Consider the following 17146-nt stretch of genomic DNA (forward strand, 5'->3'; position numbering starts at 1 on the left):
CAAAACCTTACACCAGGCTTGTGTCATTATTATTTTTATTTACTGATTTTTTGAAATTTTAAATACAAAATATTCTAAGAAAAACACAACCGCCCTCTGTTTTTGGCTGGCGAGTAAGAAAAACAAACAAATAAAGGTTTTTCACAGGGACGATCGTAACAAAGCAACGTGGGGAATGTGGCTCAGAAGTGGGCGGTGACTCTGTCGATCTCCAGGAGGTCGTCCAGGATCTGGAGAGAGAGAAAGAGACGGATATGATGAAATGGGAATAAGAATACGAGCTGGCTTCACTCTCTGGTTTTTCTGTACTCACAATGTCCTGAGTGGTGCCGATCTTTTTGGCGAGCTCGCTGCGCTCCATGGTGCTGAGGTACAGGTACTTGTTGAGCAGCTCTCCGTCCAGGATGTTCCTCACGGCGTTCTGCAGACTCCGCCTGTCGCTGTGCAGCATTCTGGACAAGTGGGACAGAGGAACATCGAACCGTCACGCGGCTGCACCTCTCGTGTAAAATTAAAATGTGATCCCACATTTGAACAGCGGGGTTTTTTTTTTTTTTAAATATGTGGGCACAACCTGAAGGCCTTTGGGTTGAGACCGGCGTGATGAGGCAGCATGGTGTTGAGGGCGTTCTGTAACATCAGCAGGCGTCGGTACGTCTTCTCCTGCATGGGGAGCAGCAGGCCAACGCCTCCGTCTAGGGTTGCTATGGGAACACAAACATTTGGGTACTTCAGTCCTCGAACGTCACGTGATTAAAGGAGCCACAAAGTGTGAAACGCAGTTTCTTCTCGACAACGTTCCCATCTGCGGATATTCACGACGGGGTGTCTTACCGAACCACGTGATGTGCTTGTTGTCCCACGTCAGCGACTTCTTGCTGCCGCCGTCCAGTGCTCCTCGGCACGGCATGCGCCAGAAAGTGTTGATGTGAGCCCCGGCGTTGAAGTCGGCTCGCCTCAGCAAACGCATCCCTCCAAAGCTCTCTTTAGCTGCGGACACAAAGACGGGGCCGCAAAAAAAAGGTGACGTGACCGGACGTGACGTAACGGCGGTTTACGATGAGTTTGAATAATATAGCTCCAATATGCCGTTACCTTCAGGTAAATACATATATACATAAAGGTTCTTGTCTCGGTCGGACACTGAGATGAAAAGAAAAAAGTTTAATTAGAAAAGGAGTTTTTTTTTTTTTTTTTTAAATTCTAATTGAATTGGGCTTTGCAAACATTACCCAAGAATCCCAGCTGGTTGTTGTCCACCATGAACTCGATGCTGTAGACCTCCAGGGGCTTTGCGTCCTAGTGTCGACACAACGAGAAAACAGTTCAATTATCTGCTTCTGCCAGACGAGACCCGAGAACTCGACCGGATCCAAACACCCGCAGGAGAGTCGCCGGCACGTCTTCGTCAATACACGCTGCTCGTACGGTAGCTCGCAGGTTAGAGTTAACCTCCCTCGGGCTCTCGAATAGATTACCGCTGCTCGTTTCTAACCTCTACCGATCGCGAAACCTGACGGAGAGGAAACGATTCAACTTTGAGGGTCTGAATTCAATCAGAGTTGTGTCTTTTGTCAGTCGACGGCAGGTTGTGTCGACGGGTTTTAGGCTGAATCCAACGCTGCTACGCTCACGCCTGCCGCCCGCATGACTCCAGAGTTTTTGGAAAACGCCGCTCACCCCATTTAAGTTTGAAAACGCGGGGGGGCTGCGTTGTGGTGCGGACGGGCAGAAGCGGAGGCGTTTGGAAACGACGGCGATGCAGTCGCCTGCATTCGCTTCCTAATTGGTTGGTTCTCGCGACTCGACGACCAGCGTTAAATGCGCAACGTTGTTTCGCCTCGCAGAAATCCCCGCTCGTAGTAATTACCGTAACTAAGCAACTGCCTGCGGAGTAGACAAACTACTGGAATGGTCACGTGATAAGGGCTGCAACTAACGATTCTTTTCATTATCGATTAATTTGTCGTTTATTTTCTCGATTATTGGATTAGTTGTTTGGTCATATAATGGTGAAAAACATTGATCGTGTTTCCCAAAACTCCAAGATGATGTTTTTGTTTCGTCCACACACCAAAGATATTCAGTTCACTGTCACAGAGGAGCAAAGAAACCAGAAAATATCCACATTGAAGAAGCAGAAATCAGAGAACTTCCCCCCACATAAAAACTACTCTAACCCATTAATCGGTTATCAAAATAGGTGGCGATTAATTTAGTCAGATAACTAATCGATTCACTGTACGTGATAGATGTTTCCAGGCGTGTAAGTATGGACGGGGGATTAATACTGAGACGGCGATGAAACTGCTCATCTGGGCGGAGGTGGTTTCAGTAAAACGTAGTCGTGTGCGGATGCGTTTTTGCCTCCGTCGCTCACCCGGCTGACGAGCGACAGCGTCTTGCTCTCCTCCTGGTAGCGCAGCAGCGAGATGCTCTTCATCAGGTCGGCAGCCAGGATGAAGTTCTTGATGCTGAACATCTGGTGGATGTGGAGCTGGGTGTCGATGAAGGCCATGCCCGTCAGGTCGTTGTCCTTCAGCACCCACAAGAAGATCTGCGGCAGCAGAGAGGGCCATTACACCACGTTACACAAACATCAACACATCAACATCAACACGCATAAAGGGGATTTGGAGGTTATATGTGAATTCCAGTCGAGACCTTCTGTCCGATGGCCGACACCAGGTATCCGTTACAGTGGCACAGAGCCGTCACCGGCCCCTTCTGCTCCTTCTCGTACAGCACTTTGAACTTGTTCTTGGTGAGGGGCTGGCCCGGCTCGGGCACCACTTCGATCACGTCCAGGAGCAGAATCTGAACACGAGAGTCGAAAAGAAAAAAACCTTTCAAATGACGGAAGCGAAACAGCCGTCGCTCTTTAAAAGGGAAAACGTTGATGTGGCACGTTTATCACCACGTGTGTGTGTGTGTGTGTTAGTGTGCTGCATACCCGGCCCCTGCAGGTGACCTCCTCCCCCTGCATCAGGCAGGTCCCTGCGGCGACGTAGCCCTTCAGTCCGGACACCGTCTCCTGACTCCTCAGTGCCACCGTCTTCATACAGGTCACATGTTCCCACTCCTCCAGGTCGATCCTGATGGGGAGGCACACAGTCACTTTTTTTAACCACAGCCTTGTGGACAGCGCAGCGTGTCCGTGTCACATCGTCCCCGACATCTCGCCGTTCATAAATACGAGGCACCGGACGACTGGCAGGAGACACGGGGAGAGACGTCACCGAGGACACAGTTACGATGGCAAGCATTCTAAAGTCCGGCGCGCACACACTCGAGCTGGTTCTCGACAGGCTGCACAATCATCTACATTTGGTCCGTTATTGAAAACAGCAGATCATGTTTAATCTGCAATTTGATCCAGACAGCGACGGACATTTATGAGGTCAGTGGTTCAGGAGAAGTGGGGAAAATGCAAGAGCTTGGAATGTAAAAAAACCCAAAACACTAACTACTTGTGAATCGGCCAATCTCATAGTGAGATTAAAGAAGCGTTTTATCTTAATACACAGACGGCGGTTTGTGACACAGTGTGTTTCTGAGTCTGTTTTTTGGGGTTTTGATGGAACTGTCTATAAATATCAATGACATTCAGGGCCAAGTAAGCAAAGCACTGTGGCGTCTCTCCATATTATTATAATAATAATATTTGATGTGATATGACACTCAATCAGTGCCCCGGCATATAGTGTTGCAAGACGTGCTGTGCTTCAGCTCCTCCGGGGACGTGTGACCAGAGTGACCTCGCTACTGAAGTGAGGACGAGCAGCTGCGCGAGACTAAACTAATTGTCTACAACTTGAATAAATGACCCAAGATTTTCAATTAAACCCCACAGTTCTCCAGAGGAAATGAGGAAAACAAAGCTGACACAAGGTCGCGCGGATCGCTTTATTCATAGGAGCCTAATGTCTATTAACGGTGACACATTATGCAAAAATCACTGTCACTGTCAGTGTGAGTGTGAGTGTGAGTGTGTGAGTGTGAGTGTGAGTGTGAGTGTGAGTGTGTGTGCGTGCGTGCGTGCGCGCACATAAATGTGTGTATCTGTGGAGCCTGCCGGCCCACAAACTGTGAACAAAGACCACCCTGTGTTTTTTTGTGAGCTGGTTAAACCCTACAGCCTGGCTGGGAAGAACTGGTTCAGATTTCTCTATCACTGATCTCACCCTTAGACTCGCCTGCAATCTGACAATCTCCACTCTTCTGGTGTAGGGGCGTGACATTTCCTACACATTTTGAAATCGGTTGACCAATCACAACAGACTGGGCCAGCTGGCCAATCAGAGCAGACTGGGGTTTAAAGGGAGGCGGGGCTAAATGCAATCCAGTTGTTTTAGATCGAGGGTGCAGGAAGGGGAAGAATGAGAACACTGATGTCTTTTCTGAGCATTAGAGCAAGTGGTAACCCAAATTAAGATATGAACCTGAATATGAGGATAATATATCTCCTTTAATACAAGGACTTTCTATTGATTTTGCAAACTGCACTCTTGTTGGATGTATAAAGAAAGAGCGTTTTACCGTGCGTTGGGAATGGCCTCCCAGCTGACTGGAGAGATGAGCTGGATGGAGAACCTTTCCTGTTGCGGATTAATGTAACGGTCATCTGCAGAAACAGGCGGTGGTTATCAGGCTAGCAAAGACAGTCTGAATATGTGGTCGAAATTTGAACTAATTTATGCACAGTTGAAATATCGATGGATAAACGGTTCAAAAACCGTGGCTACAAGCTCTTTATGAATAATAAGGAAATTGTCTGTTACAGGTAATTAACAAAATATAGAACTAATTAGTCAATCGAAATGAAATATATTGCATATATTGTTGAAAGTTATTCACAAACTGCTGAAATGGTTAGCTAAAAGTAATTTACAAACTTTTCAAATAGCTAAACAAGAAACAGGATGAATCGTTGAAATAACCAAAAACAATTTACAAACTTTTCAAAACAGCTTGAAGAAACAATTAAATAATGAAATTCTTAGCTAAAAGTAATTCACAAGTTTTTAAATTGCTAAAAAAATTGATAGTTTTAGTGTAGTTTAGTTTCGTCTAGTGTGTAATTTTTGTAATTTTCTGGCGCCATCTGGTGGTAACATTGCAAACCGCAACCAACTGAGCACCTGACAGGGACACTTTATGGTGGCACACCGCCGATTCCATTTCCGGTTTCCTGCAGCGCCTGAAAATTCAACACTAATGCAACGTATTCTGGACCATTGTGTGAAACAACTGTTTTCAACACGGCGTAGCAAACATGGCGACTCACGCAGAGGTTGGGTCCACCTCATGGAACTATATTTAACTCATTCAGAGTTGATGAAAGAACATTGGTTCTTTGTTGCAGGAAAATATATTACACTTCTATGAATAAGTTCTTCTAAATATTAAACATGGTAGCTTTAAATAATTAGCTAATAGTAATTTAACTAAACAAGTGAAATAGTTACCCAAAGAAATGGATAAATTGTTTAAATAAGTAGCGAAAACTAATTTAAAAACTATTGCAGTAATTAGATAAAACAAACTGAAATAGTAGCTTAAGCTAATTTATTAGCGGTTGAATAATTAGGTAAACGGAAGTAAAAATGTCAAAAGAGTTTTGCTAAAGGAAATTACATTTCAGGGAGTAGCAGTATGAATGCATTATATGACGATTCAATTGTACAAAAATAAAACGACTGCAACAATAAAAAAAATCTTGTTTGTGATGTTTTCTGGTACGGTATTTGAATTCCTCTAACTGAGCCGTGTGTTCATGTCTGACCTCGTTCGATGGTCTCGAACTCCTTCTCCTCTCCAGTCATCCTGGGGATGCGAGTGCAGGGCTCCTTCACACTCGTGCACACTGCATACACCTGAGAGGGAAAAGTCCACAGTCTCACACAAAAAAACTTCACATCAAAGACAACTGCTTTTCAAAGTTACCCTCGCTGATTTTATTCTTTTTCTTTCTTTCTCTCGCAGTGAGAAACTTTATGGCCGGAGGGATTTCTCCTCCAACTTTTCAAAGGCAGCCCCGATCGATACGCTTTTATTTTGCACCGTATTACGCAAGAGGAGGCTTGCGAATCCGGGGAGATTGTTTCAGCTGGAATTTGTGTCACGTCCGTGTGCTGTGGTGTGGTGTGAGCCGAGTGGTAGGAGCCTTGCCTTTGATTCGACGTGGTAGGAGACGTAGTGGATGGTGCACCTCAGCGGGATCTTTCTGACTGGCCATGGGGCGTCGTAGGACAGATATGTGGGCAGGACGCTGATCCTCAGCTCGCCCTGTGGGACACACAATGAAAACTGTTCAACACAAGATGAGGAAGAGAAGAAAGTTGCCTTGAAATGAACAAAATGAGCATCAACAAGGTGAATGAGTTATGATGATGTACTCAGCAATTACAAGGATTTGTAAAGGCGCTTTCTAAAACTACTCTTGCATTGTTTTGAGTGGCTGTGAAACCTTTAGATAATAGATACAAACTTGAGCCAAGAGGGAATTTTATACTTTCATTTTCTGTGGGTAGAATGTCATCTGGTGCCAATAATTATCAGAGAAAACGGCAAAAAATAAAAGCATTTGGAGACACTTTGTGTTTGAGAGTCTATTGATTTTCCCTGCAAGAGTTTAAAGCCTCCGAAGACAAAAAAAAAACATGTCTATTGAAGATCAGGATGATAAAAATATAACTACTAACATTCATACTGTGTTGAATCTGATTAATTTAATAATAGGCTGTGTAAGTTGTGTGTTTGTTTTATTTGTAAGTGGAATTCCACTTTTCGAGGTACCTGAAGAGGAGAGGGAAGGTCAAGATGCCAAAACACCCACAGTGATCGATACCAAAGAGAGAAGGTTTCCTGTGTGTGTACCTGTTTGTTGAAGTACAGGAAGCCTTTGGGGCAGTTGATGTTGTGGAAGGGGGAGAAGGACTCGATGGAGCCGTCGATGATCATGGGGTGAAGCCTCATTGCTCCCCGAGAGGTGACCAGCATCCAATGAGGTGACGGACCACAGATGAACACCTTAGTCAGAGAGGACAAAGAGGAAAGGGGATGCAACGCACGGCAGGGATCTCACAGCTCGCAGAGCGCGGATGTTAGAAACCTAGAATACGTTTTTTTAAATGTCCCTCTTACCCCTGAGTATCCGGAAATGTCCTCAAAGTATCGGAACCTTGAGATGCGACTTTTCACGGCTGGACTCTCCTCGGCGGCAGCGCCGCTCTCGGCCTTCTTGTCTTTCTTGGGCTTTGATTTCTTTTCTCTGAAGTTAATATTGTGCGGCACCTGAGCGGGGCAGGGTGACACAGTTAAGATTCGCCTCATCCAGGCGCTGAGTTGATTTTAGTCAAACTGTAATACCCTCGGTCTGCATCTCTTACTTTTTTGAAGCGGACTTTCAGGTTGTTTTGTGGCTGCTGCTGGTCGTACGGGAACGCTTCGTAGATCAGAAGCTCGTGTTCCACGTGAACCTGGAACACAAGGAATCATTTTGTCATACCCTGCTTTTATTATTTTCTTTTTGTGAAGCACAAACAAACGCGTAAATGAACATGACCCAGAGGAACTGAAAGCGGAAACTCACCAGTAAATACGGTCTGCTGTGGTTGTTGCCGAGGGAAACCAAAGTCACCTCTTTGACTAATGGGATCTCTCCTTGTCGTGTTACCTCTTCCTTCTTGGCCTCCCCCTGCGTTGCCGACTGGCCAGAGGAACTGTCGACCAGCACCCTCTGACCGACGGGAAAGTTCTTCACCAGGAAGACCAGGCGCCAGTCGGGCAGCTGGTAAATCTGCTCAAACACAAACAAATGCCACGGGAAAAAAAATGTGAGCGTACGAATGGCATTGACATCTATCGTGCAACTAATGATGCAGAATATAATCTCGTTATATTACGTATACCACTGTACCTCCATGACACCGCTCTCCCTGATGATCATGCACCAGTGCGTGGGCTCGGCTTTGCCCGAGCCTCCCTCACTTCCAGAGGGACCTGTTCCCGTGTAGCCGCGGCTCATTTCCTCCCTGGCTGCTGCTGCGCTGGCGTTGGAGTCTCCGTACAGCATCTCCTCCTCGTCGTCCACGGTGTTACTGCACACACACACACACACACACATTGAGCATCGTTCCGGTCCGTATGGAAATGCAAGATCTCTGGTGATTGGCTGTACGTTTCGGTCAGCGGGGGCGGGATGTGGATTCGTACCTGAGGTCCTGGATGACGGTCTCCACCTCAGACTGGCTCCTGACCACGTTGTCCTCTTTGGCACAGCAGCTCACTTTGTTCTCAGTGGTGAACATGCCGCTCACGTCTCGGTACGCACACAGCGTGATGACGCGCGATTGCTGTGGAACGAGAAGCGTTATTTTACACAATTGAAAAGCTTTTTTTAAAAAGCAAGAAAGATACCGTAATTTTCGGACTATAAGTCGCGCCTTTTTCCCCATTTTTCGACCCTGCGGCTTATATAACGGTGCGGCTAATCTATGGATTTTTACAGCTAACGGCCACTAGGGGACCTCCTAAATCGAACAGGTTACAGTCCACCAACTTTAACTCTACGGTTAAAGCAGCGAAAAGCAACTTTCGCTTAAGTGGATCCTGATAGCGTGGAGGAGTGTCAAAACATCCACGATCACCAACGGGTTCCGAAAGGCTGGACTGCTGCGTGATGAAGAGGAGGACGCCATCACAGGCTCAGCTGAGGCCCTTCAGAGGCTGTTCGATTCCGACAGTGACGAAGAGGAGTTCGTTGGTTTTGAGAGCGACAACGAAGGAGAGAGGAGAGTGGCTGACGAAGCCACCCTGAGCCTGTTTAGTACGTTATGCAAATATGCAACTTGTTTGTTGAAATGTTAATAAATGGGAGCTTCCTCAAGCAGCCATCTCTTTCCCGACAATCCCCTCTGTGCACGAACTCTTACATATGGTAATTAACCATTAAAACACCTGCGGCTTATAGTCCAGTGCGGCTTATAGATGTACAAATCATTAAATTTAGCTGCTGCGGCTTAAACTCCGGTGCGCCTCGTAGTGCGGAAAATACGGTAACTCATGCGCTAAATTTGGATATTGATACTGCTGAAGCACAGAAAACTTATTGCTATTTACAGCACCTTGTTTCGTTCATACGTCAGAGGCAATTTAGGGTTAAGTGTCTTGCCCGAAGACACATTGGGCATGCGGACTGGGGGGAAGCGGTGATCGAACCGCAGACCTTACGGCCCGCGGACGACCGTCTCCACCTCCTGGAGGTTTACTCACGGTGGGGATCTGCGGTTTCTGCAGAGCCAGCCGATGTGTCTTCCCCATGTACGAGTCGATCTTCAGCACAAACATGGTGACCACTCCCTCTGCAGTCATGATCACCACGTACGGGTCCGCCACAGAGCAATGCACAATGGGAGAGCCCAGGTCCACTGGGATGAAGTGGAGCTGTGTCACTGAAAGCAGGGTTGAAAAGAACAGTGTCAGTGACACAGACTGTTTGCATTAAATTTCATGTCTTCAGTTTTCTTGAATATTATTCACGTTTGACACAAAGCCAATCATCACTTTTCACAATTTTGTTCCCGACTTATCCAAAACGTCACGGTCTCACGTTACCTCCTTCCAGCAGTCGAATGCCCATGGGTGAGACCTGGATGATATACTTGTTGTCACCGATATTCCCAGCGAACACGGTGGGTCCCTGGGTGGCAAACCCGCTGGTATCCAGCTCCATGATCTCCTGACCCGTCTGAAGGATCTACAAAACAAAACGCAGCGACATTCGACAACAACATCCAGACTAGTGGTGGGCGGCATCTCGCTTTTTGTTCATGAGTTATGTTCAAGGACTATAGCGCGAATTCCTCGGCTACAAATTGTGACATAAAATTTTGTTAGACTTGCTTCGGCATTTGGTTTTCTCTCTCTCTCTCCTTCTCACACACACACAGAAAAAGAGCACGCTTTGGACAAAGCGAAAGTGAACGTGAAGCGCCAAAATGCGAGTTTATACCAGTTCGGAAAGCGGTAATAGAAGATTGAAGGCGGACAAATTCAGCAATCTGACGGTCATCTGCAAAATATGCTGTCAACCCATTGCCACAAAAGGGTTAAAATTGTATTGTAATGCTTTAGAGGAGATTTAAAGAAATATTGCGATATATATCGTGGAATCGCGATATCACAAAAAAGTACCGCAAGATCATATATAGGCCATATCAAATTTCTTTTTCCTCTACTATACTTGACAAAACTTCTATTCAAAACTTTAATGTATGTGTTTGTTCAAATTTAAAATCTCGAAACGTCGGATGGGTCCTGATGTGAGTTGTTACCATGGTTGAATCTTCTCTGCTTAGAATGAGGAAGCCGTGCTTCTTCTTATCGTCCTCCATGGGCGGCTCCGTCTTCTCCTCCTCCTCTTTCTCATTCTCCTTTTCCCCCTCTTCACCATCCTCACTGTTCTCCGTCTCAGCCCCCTCCTCTCCCTCGTCGGCTTTCGCAGCCTGGGAAAGGACCAGCAAAACATGTTACAGTTATTAAAAGAAAGGGGCGCAAATTGAAAGTTTTGATCATTCATTGGTGAAAACTTTAAGCTATTAAGCAGGAAAAAAAAGCGCAATACTTTTTTGTCTTCCTTGACTTCATTTGAGATGACCGTCCACATGTCGTGGCAACCTGGCAACTCAAACGTGGTGACCACTTGGGGTCGGATGCTTCTCTGAGAACAGAATGGAAACAAATCAAAGCATTTGAGGTAAAGAAAAAAAAGAGAGTGCTATGATCCGCCTTCGCTCATCTCAACGTGTGTCTGGGTTTTTTTCAGGCTACTCCGTCGATCTCTGAGGCAGCCCTGGTACACCCAGATGTCTCTATAGCACCGTCACTGGACCTGCGGCAGACGGCCCTCACGACCACAGGTTTCAGGACAGTGCGGTGACAACAACCAAACTCAACGGAGAGGAATTACCTGAAGTACAGACAGTGCGCCATTCTTGCCATAACCAGAGCACACTACGACCTCCAGGTCCGGCTCGGGGTTGCTCTGGAACTGTGGGTAGGAGGAAATCAAAGTCAGCGACACAATTCTCAGAAGCATCGGCAACGCTAACCAACCAACAGAGACTCTGGGAAGTGTTTCAAATGTCTGTACCTCTTCTGACAAGAACGCGGGTTCACCCATGGAGGCATTCGCACAAGGGCCAATGTTGAGTATGCTGTCGCACACCTGAGACGACACACAGAAAGAAAAAAAACTCTGTCACAGATCTGCATTTACGTACAAAGCAGTGAGTGACTTTAGGGGTTGTACTACCTCAAAGGAGTAGGTGGCCAGCTGAGTTCCCGACTGGGCCTCACTCCCATACACTTCAATCTCATCCACTTCGTCTGCCAAAACAAAGAAGTCATAAAGCTATGCACACACAGATAGACAGATCACACACACATATTTCTGACACGTTTCAAAAATCAAACTTGAACATACCTGTCCAGTTGGTGGAAGATTCCATTCGCTTCTTTTTGCTTGGTGGTTCGTCCTGGAATTCATTAGCAATGATTTAGGACAAAGAAAATGTCAATGACAAGCCGTCACACAAAGTAGGAATCCTTCAAAGTAAAAGTATGAGCTTTGCTGATCGACTCTGAAAGACAGACACGAGCCTTAAAGCAGGTGAAAAACACTATCATTAAGTTACCGGTTTGTCTTTATCCTTCTCTTTCTCTTTGTCCTGCTTTTCTTTGCCCTCTTCTGGTGGAGTCTCCTGGAGTTTCTCCGTGTACTTCAGGAGCAGGGAGTTCCCGAGGCGGGAGCCGAGGAAAAGGTAGCCGGGCTCCATGGTCACCATCTGGAGGTGTGAGGCATCAGCATGACAGATTGTCTATATACAGTAGCGATGTTCTGATTCCAGTATCGGAAATACCTTCGATACTGCCGAACATGACGGATCAGGGGATCGGAGAGTGAGCAAATCTACGTGCTGATCCGATACCACGTCTTTAAAGTAGTTACACTCAGCTAAAACTGCAATTTTCTTTTCCCAGAAATCACTTTTTCTTTGTCGCTCCAAATCAGCAATTTAGCATTTCACACCAGAAAGTCCCACAAGTTAAATGGCGACGTGTACCACATTGTTGTTTTATACTGTTACTGTTAAAGATAAAGACTATAGTAATTTTTTTTTTCTAAACTGTGGCTGCACGTTAACAGTTTTGTTATTCATTCCTAGATTTATTTTGTTTTGAAGTTGCTGCGCTGTGTAAAACAGTAAAGATCTTTTATTGTTAGAAGCTGTGGCTGCACTTTAACGGCTATTTAGAAGGACTTAATTGTTTTTTATTCCCAGATTTATTTATTGATTTGTGTTCTTTTTCTGTCAAACTATATAATAAAAGAAGTTCTATGGCTGTAAGGGTTTAACTTGAAGCAGGCCAAACGACAATGATGACATTACCAGTACAAAAGTATTGGCATTAACCTTTAAACCACCTGTCACGAAACTGTAATACCTCCTTCCTTTAGTGAGTGTTCACAGACACACTGAATCTGTATCGTCAGAACGTGTTTGCTCACAGCTACAAGCAGAACTTACGCAAGTTGTCAGGACGCTGGCAGCCGCTTTGTCGAAGTGGAACGCCCGCACACTCCTCATGCCATCGGTAATAAGGGTTAACACGTAACTGCGAGGCAACAAGAAAATAGTCACAGAGGAATCATCAACTGCCAACACTGTTTTTAGTAGTAACTACAACCACTCACATTTCTCCTCCCTTCAAGGAGATGACCATCTTGTCGTAGGCGATGAAGTCAGACTGGGAACAGTCCAGCGTGATCTTCACTTCGTCCTGTACACCTGCAGGACCAGAACACGTGGAAACGTCAACAACGAACACCAAACGTTGTATGTATCAGGAAGATGAAATAGAGTTCAGGCGTGTGTGTGTGTGTGTGTGTTTTCAGGTCATGATGCTCACGCAGTGGGAAGGCTGTGGTCCCCGCCGTTTGAGTATTGAGAGAAACTCCGTACGGTGGAACGCTCTGGTTCAAATACAGCAGCGAGTTGACGGCAAACACCACCACGCCGCCTGCAAGGATGTGATACATGATCAGAATTCACAGGAGCAGCAACACAACACACTTTAACAATACAACACACTTATATACTCACACTCGTATACTGCAAGTGTATATCTAAGACTAACTGAAATGATCTCTATGACAAAGTGGGAATTTAGCGACCAGTGCCAGGGTTGTGTCCGATTACTTTCAAATGTAATCAGTTACTGAATACAAATTAGATGAATTTTGTAATCAGGAACATAATTCATTGGACTACAAAAATAATGGAATATAATCTGAATACTTTTGGAAAATATTGCACCTGACACTAAAAAATGGAAGCCACCACAAAATTTTGAGTTCGAAAAATGTACTCTTTCTAAACATCTAAAACAAGTTACTCTTGGTACAAGACATGTGCGAGAGGACATTTCCATTTTAAATGCAATTAAAAAGGAATGAACACCCCATTATCATTAAATTAAACATTAACAAAACTGGCAAACTGAGAGGACTAATGTACACAGTAATATATTGTTGCTTAATAAATACAGTAATTATTGTTGTTATACTGTAGAACATACAGTAGAACATTAGAAATCAAATTTGCCTTAGAAACAGATGCTGGTATTAAGATCTACAGGAAAATGAGTAGTGACCTCTTGTGGGATTTTAAAATTGCCATATTTTAAAGACATAACCAAAATGTGATCAAGTAATTCTTGACAATGTAACTAAAATCCAATTAAAGAATTTTAAAAAATATAATCCGGTCTGATTATAGATGCAATTTTTTTTTGTAACCTGACAACATATTCCATATGAGATTTATTCCGTTACCACCCAACCCTGGCGACCGCACAATTGATAAATTGTGACAAAAGTGAGAATTCACTCAACTCACCGATGGGTTTAGGAACGGGCATAACTTGTGTGCAGTCAAAAGGCAGATTACTGAGAGACCAGATGACCGGGTGGACCTTCTGCATGATGTTGAGGGAGATGGCGACGATGCTGCAAGTGTCTTGACGCACAGCCACACGTCTGGCAGAGTGACAAACAACAAAAGTACATTTTTCACTGGTTGAATCCAAAATAGAACATTATGAGTGGCTGAGATTATCACATAAAAAAAACTTAAATTTGCCATCGCAGCTGATGGTGTGCTGGGACTGACCCTGGCCATGTCTGGTTGGGCTCAAACAGGATGAGCAGTGTGGGCTCGTAGTAGCCGTGAAGGAACTTCATGTCAACAATGTTCAGCAGCTTCTCGTCCAGCTCGCGGACGTCAATGATGTAGCTGGGCAGGAAGCTGGATTTAGGCCTGCGGGGGGGAAATACACAGACAGTGTTGTGTTCAGCACGGCCAGACAACTTTAGAGCAGGACGAAAGCAGAAGAAAAGTAAAACACCAATAACCAGAATGTATGGGAGAGTGCAGGCATACCCTTCTCCGACACCACCCTCCTGTTCATCAGTCAGCGTGTCCTTCCTGAACGGCAACACCACAAGTTGGGTGCCATAAACGAGCATGACAGCACAGCGGTTCTCTGGATCGACGCGGACAATGGGAATGTGTACATTCTGTACGAAGCCATCCTGAAAACAAAAATTTAACAAGAGTCCGAAATAGTAATCAGTATTTCATTCACTTATTAAACATTAACTCCAATTTAAAAAAAAATTTTAAAAGATATTTCAACTATGATCCATGTTCATATGGCTACGTACTCTGAGCTCTGGCTCCTCAAAGTAATGAAGAGACAGCGTCTTGAGGTCATGTGTCCCAGGGTCATACTCCACCACAGACAACTGGTGAAGGAACACAGAAGTCAGTCAAACGGAATATTAGGCAAATAAATATTCAGTTAATCGGTGTAAAAATCTTAGATTTTAGCAGAAACCTTGGCATCTTTGAAACTGAGTAGGAGCGCGTCTCTGTTGGCTCCCACGAGCTGCACGCTGGCCATGGACATAATGTTTCCGAAGAGAGAAAAGGATGCCACCTGCTCCAGCTTTTCCTTGCGAGATTTGGAATCTGTGGGAGGACAGAGAAAAGTTTGGACCAGAGAAAGAAAAAAAACACCCACGAAAATTTGTGTCATTTATCATTGGGTAAATTCCGGTCGCCTTAAGTTTAACGCTCAGACTCACCTACAGACTTGTCAGCCTTTGATGTGCTCTGAAATAGTGACGGGACAAATTAGGTTATGCATGACACAATTTGGAGTTAAGTTGTCAAAAAAAAAAAAACAAGATTGAAAGAAACGAGCCAAGCGGGGACACGGTTACCTCCACATCGTGGATAATCCTGTAGACGAAGAGCTGCGAGGTTCCCGCGACGACCAAGTTCTTCTCCTTGCTGGATATAAAGTTGCAGTAGACGGAGAACTCCACCGCAGTGGGGGTGTGGGCTTGTCTGTACACAGCATACATCCTGGATGGTTGCTCTGGACATCTGACAGGTGAGAGCAGTCAAGTAGACATAAATATACATGATATAAACCAAACTAGTGGGAGCGTTACTTTGTTCCCTCAGCCCTAACAAAGGGCCTAATTATGATGGGGGGGAATATCACAGAAATGAGGGATCATAGGGCTGAGGGAACATAGGGATAACCCAGAACTAGCTAGCTAGGGGGGAATTTTACATTAGTTATTAAATCGACTATTAAAGGGAAGGTTGTAGAACAACCTAACTGTGTGAAATACATTTTCAGAAGTATTTCAGAGATACACTTCTCCAAAATAAATGCCTTGGGACAGATCTTTTTTTTTATAAGTAACAGGTGATGTAAACTAAGCAAGCACACGAGTCTAAGGTGGGGTGAGAGGCCCACAGTCTCAGACTTTGACACCTCTGTGTGACATTTCCCTACCTGCGACTATATACATATTAAAAACAATTGATGGCACTGATGAAAAGATGCTCCCATAGTAAACAAACGCTAGCTAGCTCATAATGTCCCCGCGGTCTCGTTAGCTTCACTCGTCCGCTGAACTAAATCATTAGCTTACGCTCTGGTCGTCGGTTTTTACTTTACGACACGTGAAAACAACACATCAGCAAATCCACACGTGTCGTGCCTCCGACACAGCTCCCGGTTAGCTTCAGATACTTATGCATGGGGGGGGGGGGGAATCCAGCAACATTAGCGATGCTAGCAAGGGGCTATTGTTGCTAGCATGGCTACTAGCGACTCCAGCCCCCGACCTTTTTTTTTTTTGCATTTATCTGCAAATTATGAATTAAACTTGTCAACGTACCTACAGCAAACACGTTATCAGAGTAGCTTTATTATCCCTTCCCTCTGTTCACATTGAGGATGCAATACTTTGTGGTTCACTAACATATCATCCTTCCATAGCCAGGTGGGCTAACGGTTAGCTAGTCGGTAGTGTTGTGGCTGCGCGATTCTTCTTCTTGTTCTTCTTCTTCTTCGGCTCGTCCTTTTCCGGTAGAGTATCTGCTCCGAGACGTGTTGCTGCCACCCACAGGTCAAAGTTATGACAAGAAGCTGGATTTCAAAAGATGGTTGGTTTGTCCGTTTCTTTTTTTACAGAAAAAGTTGAAAAATTAACTTCTTTAGTATCTACAATAGTAGGTTAGATGGGACGAGTTTCATAAACACTTTTCATATTTCACCATAACTGGTTTATTCCATTATCCAAAGAAAAGTGCCCCAGATAAATCACTTTTTCAAAACAAGGTCTATGAGAGAGGTGACTCTTTGAATTTAGAATTTTACTTTCTCTTCTCCTGCAGCCGCTTTGAGAATCGGATGCAATTCAACACATATAGACAACTATTTTGTGTGGTGTAATTTATTAATCTACTGTACATGTCATCTAGAGAAAAAAATTTACTCTAGTTTTCAGAAACCTCAGGCCCAGTAAACTTTACATTTACAGCTGAAATATACTGGGACCAAACATGCAGGTAGTTATCACTATGGCACTTAAATTTTCTCCTTTGTGGTTTACTTAATGCAATGATTTGAACCCTTGGCCTCCTGAGACTATATTCTATACAGTAGCATGGACATGGTCAGAAAACAGACTGACAGTTAAGCAGGCAATGAACCC

At 44.8% G+C, this 17146-nt stretch overlaps 1 protein-coding gene across 3 annotated transcripts; it reads right to left on the bottom strand.

Moving 5' to 3' along the window:
* Window positions 1–18: 18 nt before the first annotated feature.
* Window positions 19–16489, bottom strand: cpsf1 (cleavage and polyadenylation specific factor 1). Of its 3 annotated transcripts, none has more exons than XM_035633440.2 (38): window positions 16332–16489; window positions 15353–15518; window positions 15215–15242; window positions 14965–15098; window positions 14792–14872; window positions 14508–14659; window positions 14238–14384; window positions 13965–14104; window positions 12976–13086; window positions 12761–12854; window positions 12594–12681; window positions 11700–11849; window positions 11489–11540; window positions 11318–11391; window positions 11156–11230; window positions 10973–11053; window positions 10628–10723; window positions 10338–10508; window positions 9619–9760; window positions 9277–9455; window positions 8218–8357; window positions 7922–8102; window positions 7595–7801; window positions 7392–7481; window positions 7147–7296; window positions 6880–7032; window positions 6172–6288; window positions 5786–5876; window positions 4540–4624; window positions 2954–3095; window positions 2665–2817; window positions 2381–2557; window positions 1233–1299; window positions 1096–1143; window positions 835–990; window positions 575–704; window positions 314–452; window positions 19–230 (listed from the first exon to the last, which is right to left on the bottom strand). In XM_035633440.2, exons 2-38 carry the CDS (start codon window positions 15494–15496, stop codon window positions 183–185), a joined length of 4413 nt encoding a protein of 1470 aa, XP_035489333.1. In that variant the 5' UTR covers window positions 15497–15518; window positions 16332–16489; the 3' UTR covers window positions 19–182. The 3 variants fall into 3 exon arrangements, with proteins under 3 accessions (XP_035489333.1, XP_035489332.1, XP_035489334.1); XM_035633439.2 differs by having other exon boundaries at window positions 16328–16488; XM_035633441.2 differs by lacking the exon at window positions 16332–16489 and adding an exon at window positions 16079–16137.
* Window positions 16490–17146: the final 657 nt, after the last annotated feature.

This window comes from Scophthalmus maximus, chromosome 5, assembly GCF_022379125.1.
Source record: "Scophthalmus maximus strain ysfricsl-2021 chromosome 5, ASM2237912v1, whole genome shotgun sequence".
Lineage (NCBI taxonomy): Eukaryota > Metazoa > Chordata > Actinopteri > Pleuronectiformes > Scophthalmidae > Scophthalmus > Scophthalmus maximus.